The sequence below is a fragment of the Phoenix dactylifera genome, chromosome 8 (assembly GCF_051530095.1).
Source record: "Phoenix dactylifera cultivar Ajwa chromosome 8, Ajwa_hap1_PhDact_Kaust_v1.1, whole genome shotgun sequence".
Classification (NCBI taxonomy): Eukaryota; Viridiplantae; Streptophyta; class Magnoliopsida; order Arecales; family Arecaceae; genus Phoenix; species Phoenix dactylifera.
In genome coordinates this window covers 5,251,634-5,260,107 of record NC_143197.1, presented here as the reverse complement: position 1 = coordinate 5,260,107, position 8,474 = coordinate 5,251,634, and the positions used below count along the sequence as shown (strand labels likewise).

Below are 8,474 nucleotides of genomic sequence, written 5' to 3'. Positions count from 1 at the left end.
CATCCATCCCAAGAGCCTTCAGCTTAGCAGCTATATTTGTCATTTCAAGGATATGCTCATGCATCCCACAAGTACCATCAAATTTCATGGTGGTTAGTTTAGCCATTAATGTCCCAGCCAGAGACTTATCAGCAGATCGGAAACGTTCTTCCACAGTTTTCAATAATGCTTGAGCACTGTCACATTCAGGAAGCGTTGACTTGATATTATTCGCTATACTCATCCGCATAAACATAATGCTCAATCTGTTCGATCTTTCCCAAGTCTTATAAAAAGACCTTTCTTTCGAGCTGCTCAAATCAGTAATGTCAGCCGGTTTCTCAGATCGGAGTGCTAAATCAAGATCCAGAACACCTAGGTGAAACTGGACTTGTTCATTCCACTCTGAGAAATTAGTTCCATTAAAGATCGTAACAGATGAAGCTTGCGAATGAAGCGAAACAGGAATAGATACTGCAATAAGAAAATTAACAATAAGAAAATGCTTACAACATTAACACTTTGAGTTAGCAATAATGATGAATAACATAAATAGTATTACCATAATACACCTTTGGGTAGTAATCATGAAATACTAAATTACTATTATGGTGATTCCCAATTCACCTAGGAATAATTAATGATATAGGTCCAAAATTCAAATAGGTCTGTTGCCTTTGAGCATCCAAAACCTATTAAATCAAGGATACTCATTAATTATCCTAACTCAGCAAATCAATCATTTGAAAGTGGTGCACCTTTGGGCCAATCCATAATATCTCATGATTGAAAAACTGTAAGTCATAATTTGCAAAGTCATTATCTTAATACATGGGATTAGAGTATTTGATGACTTGATGTCTATTAAACATTCTAGTTGGGTTACTTTGGCAACTACCAAACTATTTCATAATATAGACATCAAATTAAAATAATGACATTGCACATAATTGACAATTCATAATATGACAAATTAAAATAAAACATATATTTAATATTTTACTAATCTACACAATCAGTACATGTGTCATATCATGCTATCAAGTATGCTAAAATGTAAAATAAATGACAAAATTTTTATCACATTACCCTACAAGGACCTCTGCATAAATAATATATTTTATAGGGACTAAATTAACATATTTTGAGGACCTCTAAACAAGTGATATGCTTTACAGGGACTAAATTAAAATATTTTGTTTCTTATAGCCCTAGAAGGATGTCAGCATAAATAAAATGTTTCACAGGGGCTTAACAGAAACAATTTCATCCTTTAACAGCCCTCTAAGGACTTCACAATAAATAAAATATTTTATAGGGACTTAATAGAAACATTTTCAACTTGTAACAGCCCTCTAAGACTTCAGTATAAATGGTATGTTTCACAGGGACTTAAACAGAAACATTTCATTCTTTTATCATCCCGGGAGGGCTGTATGAAACAATAAAATGTTTCATAAGGGCTTAACTGAAAAGTTTCCCATCAATTGACTAAACGAACTCGGGTTTTGGATCGAAACCCAAAAACCCGAACCCATTATGCCTGTTATGCCCCAGACGGGTTATCTATTCCGGGTTCGGGTCGAAACTCATGCCCAAAACCCGTTATGAATAAATTATTATTATTATTATTTTTTTAAAAGAACTGAAGACGGGTCGATCCCGACCCGTCTTCCTCCTCTTTTAGCGGCGGGCTAGGGTTCCGCCGAACCCAGCCCGCCAGCCTCCGGTCGCCGGGGCGGTGAGCGCGCCGCTTCCCTCCGGTGGACTCGCCGCCCGATGGCGAGCCCACCGGCGGTCGCACGCCAGCAGGCAACGCCGGCGGGTTGGGGTTCCGCCGAACCCAACCCGTCGGCTCTTAGGAGCAGCGGGAGGCGATCATGCCGCCGGACGAAGTGCCGCCCGACGGCGCCACCGAAATGGGCCCGACGCCGGACGAAACGCCGCCCGACGGCGTCACCCGCAGGAATACGCCGACCGACGGCGATCATTCGGTGAGTTTTATCTTCCGACCCGTCTCCCTTTTTTTTTTTTTTATGGAGTGGGAGGGAGACCATGGCCGGCGGCTACGCCGGATCTTCTGATGGCTCACGGCGGCATATGCCGGCCAGATCCGGCGTCAGCAGGGTGATTCTTCCTTTTTTTTTTTTTTTTTTTTTTTTGGTTGTTTCTCAAATCCATGAATCCGGCCCTGGGATGGAAGCCATGGCCGAGAGTCGACGCTGGATCCCGTGTCGGCTCTCGGTGCCATGGCCGGCTAGATCCAACATTGGGATGATCCATCCCTGCGGCCGTGGAGACTATCCATGGGACTGTCAAAATAGGGGTTTTACCATTTACTGTGATCTGGTTCTAGGATGAACCTGGCTCTGACACCACATGTAAAAACATCTTTATAGAGGATCATAATAGAACCAAACTTTAAGAAGCAAAGCATACCTGGATCCATTGATAGACTGATTGCTTAAAGCTTCCTTTCTTTCTGGATGATCAAATCTTTGTTCGTATCTCCCTCTTGGCCCCTGTTCAAACACCCAGGCGATGGAGTCCTTTTTCTGTGTTCACTTACTAGGCAGAGGGTGAGACCCGTTATGTTATCCTACCATCAAGGATAATGCGTCCACTTCTCACGGGATTGTAACTGACCACGATGTGGTCATGTGGGTCAAAACCCAACATCAATGGCTCTAGAGGCCAACGCACAGGTAAGTATATTTATTTTATTGCCACAAATGTGAAATCTAACATGATTCATCGTCTTTGAGAAACCAAGTCCTATCTAGTCCATGCGAGGTAGTGGACTGACTTCATATGTTTGTTTCTCTATACCAAGTCTCATGTCTACAGAATTATTTTGCCATTCTTTTTCAATGATGAGATGGAAATGGAGCCATGGACCCACACACCTAAGGTGAATACTTGGACCCACACAGGAGGAAATGAGAGTAGGTATTGGCAAAAATTTTGATATTAACATAATCATTTCTACTAGGCGCACTCTCATCACATCGCCCTGTCTTTAAACCATGCCATGTTCATAAAATTCTAAGAAATGCAATCTCATAATTAAGCCCAGCTTCAGGCTTCAGGTCAACTTTGGGCCCGACCAAGGAAGCAGTGCCTGGATCCAGATCAACCAATGGATGCCCCCCGTCCGCGTCGAATTCAAATTTAGATCGCAATAATTAAAGCAGCAGTCAAAAAAGCCATCCTGCCGGCCAAAGATCCAACCAAACAAAGCTCCAAAAGCACACAAGATGCCAAAAATACCTCCAACTGGGACAAGGAGTCGCCCTTTAAGTCATTTCATACATTCCCCAGCTTCAGCTACTGTCGCTTGAAGCCCGCCCAGTAAAATAGCCGTTGCCACCTCGCTCTTTCGAATTCAAACGTTCGCCTCCGCTTCTCTCACTTTCCGTAGGATTCCGGCTCCGATGGAGACTCCGGCCGCCGGAACCCCGGGAACCCTGTCGCTTCCCCGGAGGAAGCCCTTCCAGCCCAAGAATTCTAACGCGAGTCCGTCGCCCGCGAGCCTTCCGAAGCCGAAACCGATCCGGATCTCGCCGTTGATCACGGGGGAGACGGACAATGAGAACCGTGCGATCCACGTGGCGGGGATTGGGCCGCTGGAGGCATCGCTCGCGGAGGAGTTGGAGGCGATCCGGAGGAGGAGGGATAGGCTCCGGGTGGAGAGGGGGAAGACGGAGAGAATGCTGAGAGAGAGGGATCGAGTGTTGGAGGCGGCGATGAGGGAGTGGGAGAGGAGAGAGTGCGAGCAGAGGAGGGTGGAGTTGGAGCTCCAGAGGTTGACAAGACTCAAGGAGCTGGAAGCCTCTTGTATGGTGAGCTATTGCTTTCTTTCTGAAAAAAACTTTGTTTCTTTTCTAAATAGAGTGGATCAAAAACTATGTGGGTTTTTTTTTTTCTTTGATATCGGTTTGGTGAGTATATGATTGTTGTCTTATTGATTGGGAAAAAAACAAATACAGAGATTTACTCCAGTCAGGTCTCTTAGAGCTAGAGAAGAAGAGAAGAGGAGCACCGAAGCTCAATCACAGGTAAGTTCTATTTATGGCTCTTCTTCTCTTTCTTTTTTTTTTGTTTCTAATTTTCCTTCTTTTTGGTCTCTTCCTTATGCGATATTGTTGTTCATGATTTTTATGTTATTTCTTGTGAAAAGCATTTGTTTAATGAGTAAGGGAGAGCTGGTATTTTTCTCACAATTTACACAAATGAGCATATAGCAATAAAATTCTAAGAGATTTCAGTTAGCCAGCTTAATTCCAGGACTGATGACTTAGAGTTACTATATCTTGCAATTATAAGTTGGTTTTCTGGCTGAATAGCTTCTTCCTTTGAGCATTATAAATCTTCTGAATCATAATGAATAACAGGAACCTTCGATTTAAATGCTTCATCTTTAATTTTGCACTGGAAGAACAGAGGTCTCGATCTTATTAACAAGATACTGTCAGCACACGTTATAATTTGTATTTCCTATGATATTTATGAAGTGATTGAACCTAGAATGGTACGACAACAAATCATACACAACATCATCAGAAGATATCATTGCTGATTTCTTCCTCTTAAGTCTAATGGTTCCATTCTCCGAAACCATGATTTATATGTGTTGCTTAGGCAACCGGTCTGAAAGAAACCATCTACCCTCGATCCTGTTGCGTGCGACCCTTGTTACTGAGACTTGCATAAATTTTTGTTATGAATCTTCCAATACATATCCCCTCTGTTTCCATCACCAATTTCTTGATACTCAGAAGCCCTGCTGCATGCAATTTCCATTCTACTCTTTGAGCTTGACTAGTTAATATGTTTGTTTTCTTTTTAAGAACAGAGGGTAGGTAACATAACGTACATAACATACACTAGTTTACTACTTCAAACTTTGAAAACCACCCCCATGAACCCTTGACCAGCACCCTACTTAGAACTATAATTTCTTCCCATACATTAATAACGTCAACACAAGTACACAACTCATATAACATAGTGAACGAAATAGAGCAAAATCCTTTCTTCTTAGCAAAAAAAAAAAGAAGGGTTCTTTCTTGCATTTCTAGAAGATTCTATGAGCCATATGGATTGCACCTTTGATCATGAAATAGGGTTATAACATTTAGTGCAAGGTTCATTCATGATTTTGATCAACTGATAAGTAATGCTAGCCTAGGCCTTCGTTTTGTTGGAGGCCGAACAAATCGCAACACAATTTAAAGCTACAGTTCCCAATTTTTTTGCAGGGATTGAGCTGTGCAGCACAAGATAATGAAGCCACAGAATCATTGTCATCCCAGGAAAAAGAAGCTGAGAACTAGTCATTCCTCATAGTTTTTCCTTTCATATCTATATGTAATCGCTTGATAGATGTTTTGTCCTTTATTTCTCGGGGTACATGTAGTTTGTGCGCCCCTGCAGTGAAGACAAGAAAATCAAATTGCTTATTTGCTGTCTTTTGCAGAATATTAGCTGAGGCATTACACCATGTAAGAACAAACAATAAGATATACATGTTATCATACTTGTTCTAAGGCCTTGTTCTTGAGGGTCATAATTTGCAAAACCCAAATATTACATTATTCATCTACACTTCTTCAGTTCCAGCTCTAGTGGCAAAATATCAGTTATATTAAAATATCTGAATATGTTCTAACATTCAATAGCGGCATGCGCTTGTTCAGAGCATGTTCCAATGGTACATGGTTGGTACACTATAACATCTTAAATATGTTGTTACATTAAATGGTCATGTGTAGATTCTAACATCAAGCTTGTTTAGGCCCTCCCCTGCTTTAGTCACAAAAAGGCTGCACACTTAGAACATCTGAGTAGATTATAACTTGCTTAAAGCATACATGCAGTTGACAACGTGTTTAATCAATCAGATAAGCCATGTATTGTTTATTAGTTTGACACCAGTTTATGATTCTTGTATGAGTCATTTGATGAGGTTTCTATGCCTTTATGTTAAAATATTTATAGAAGAAGAAGAAAACAAGAGAGAAAGAAGAGAAAAAGGACATCATATATCTATTCCATCACATTCGGTACACCTCAGGAGTTATATATACTAGTGTACAGACTCCATACAAGAAAAATAATATAAGCTGATATAAGATTACGCCAACAAAGAAAATATTACAGGCTGATATAGATTGTTATATGATCTCTAAAATCATGCTAACAAGGTCATGCTAAGAAAAAAAAATAATACAGGTCAATATAGGATCACATTAATAAAAAAATATATTATGGGCTGATACAGATTGTTACATGATCCCTAATGGTTGACTAATCAAGAAAATAGGTTTTTGTACCTTTATGACATCTCAAGGAACCATAACCGATCCCTCATATCAAAGCGAGGGAAACATTGCTCAATTGATGACTAGGGGAGTAAAGCAAGTTTAGAATGGCTAGAATCTTGGAGAATTTGGGGGTGAAGGTAAGATATGGTTCAATCATCCACTTCTGAGATACTAATCAAAATACAGGGAATGCACAGAGAAGCCCAACCTTTATAGAGGAAAAAGGAGAAGAATATCTAATTATGGAATACATCCATTTCTGAGAATACTTTATTTGCATAAACACATGGAATCACATACTTCTACCTGCACATAGCTAAGTGTGTTTTCTTGTGTCAGATTATTAGCATTCCCTGGCCACTTGCACCTTTGGTTGGAAAAATCTTAAATTTAGTTGTCCAATAGGGAGAAGAATTAAACATGAGAGAAAATTTCGGTTATGACTGCAAAATTACCTGAATGGTCATGTCACAAGCACATTCTCCATGAATACCTAATCAACGTCGAGTTCTCATTATCCAACTTGAAGATGTTAGCCTGATAAAAAGATGATGCATCACCAACCATTCATCTCGCAACTTACATATGAGGAAGAGAGATGTGTGACAATCACTTCAAAATCGCAGAAAGATGGATCTTTGAATGCCTCCCAAATTCGAGCACCAAGAAAATGTGTGCTCCACAGCCTTGAGATAATAATGTATACAAGTATATAATATCAACATTTCAGATCAATTGTTATGCTTAATAAAGAAAAACAAATTATAACCTACAATAAAACATTTAGACACTGTCAAAAAAATTTAAAACAAATGTTCAATTAGTTCAAGAATTCTTCCAACCATGCAAGAGATGATACATCCAACAAATGCATAAATTATTTGCATTCAGTGGGACATTAAAGAAATACAGGGAGAAAGAACATAGAGGTTTTCTATAATTTGTTGATACTCATTCCAATGTACATGAGAAACTCTTCATTCACATGGTTCTCATCTGAGACACATCAAACTAGCCCTAAGTACTGCACTGCGACATATATCTGCTAAGCGGAGAATCTAACTAGCAGAATACAAACAACATCTAGTCCAAAGTTTCCAGGTGTACTGCGATAAAATCCACATGCCAGGGACTGCATAGTGATGTAACAAGGGATTTGATGACCAAAGACTCAGTTCACTCAACCTAAGTTCAGAATCAGAACATAAAGTTGAAGAAGTCAAAAGATAATCCTGAAAAAAGAAAGAAAGAAAGAAAGGAGGGGAAGAAAAAGAGCCAGAGCCAGAGAGAGAGAGAGAGAGAGAGAGAGAGAGAGAGAGAGAGAGAGAGAGAGAGAAGGGAGGGGGCGAATTTCCACAAGTAGTTCTGCAATTAACAGAACTTACAGTGTTTGTTGCAGTTTAGGCATGTCCACAAAAGTTGTCATTATCCATTGTGGTATAAAAATATCTAATTCATCGAATGTTGTTTAGAAGAACCAAACACATAGCCGTGGAGAATTTGCTCTACATTTGTGAGTGACAGACAGTATATGGATTCTGGTCTTGCTGGATTTTGGTAAATCAAGTCATTCTTGTCTAAGTGGCTGCATGGCGGGAATGATAAAAATCTAGTTGTGACAACTTGAGACATGCAAGTGCATGCATGCATACATATACACATATACTTGAAGTCTTGAAATGATAATTTATTATAGTCAAGCGTAGCCAAACCTATGAATGGAACATGAATGAGAGAGAGCCGCCACAGCAAGGTGAGTTGGCTGTGAATTACAAATTTAATGAGAAAAGGTAAAGGTAAATTAAATAGGGTGTTATTGTAAAGGAAAAAAAAACGTGGACCGTTCCCCTTTCCTTCTCTTCCATTTTGACGGAGAAGAGCAAATTTTGCAAGAGTTTTTGGGAGCCTTGACGCGTCTTCCCATCAGAGCTAGCAGACAGACACTCTCTACAAATTCGCTGAAAGAAAAATCCACACTTTCTTTCATCCCAGCAATCCTTGATTCCATTGCATACTTTCTGTCAATCCCTTTGCAAAACCTATGTTTGAAGAACATGATGGAGAACTAATATTCGCTAAACAAGATGATATATTTTACCAAAAAAAAGATGTAAAATTTTGTGAAAGGCACCAAACCAATCAGGAAGGGGAACAAGGGGAGCTACTGGC

General features: G+C 39.9%; 1 protein-coding gene across 2 annotated transcripts; it reads left to right on the top strand.

Annotated features, from left to right (window-relative positions):
- The first annotated feature begins 2,712 nt into the window (after window positions 1-2,712).
- On the top strand, window positions 2,713-5,580 carry LOC103702146 (uncharacterized). Of its 2 annotated transcripts, XM_089924711.1 has the most exons (4): window positions 2,713-2,928; window positions 3,062-3,821; window positions 3,969-4,037; window positions 5,241-5,580. In XM_089924711.1, exons 2-4 carry the CDS (start codon window positions 3,414-3,416, stop codon window positions 5,313-5,315), a joined length of 552 nt encoding a protein of 183 aa, XP_089780837.1. In that variant the 5' UTR covers window positions 2,713-2,928; window positions 3,062-3,413; the 3' UTR covers window positions 5,316-5,580. The 2 variants fall into 2 exon arrangements, with proteins under 2 accessions (XP_089780837.1, XP_008782678.3); XM_008784456.5 differs by having other exon boundaries at window positions 2,713-3,821.
- Window positions 5,581-8,474: the final 2,894 nt, after the last annotated feature.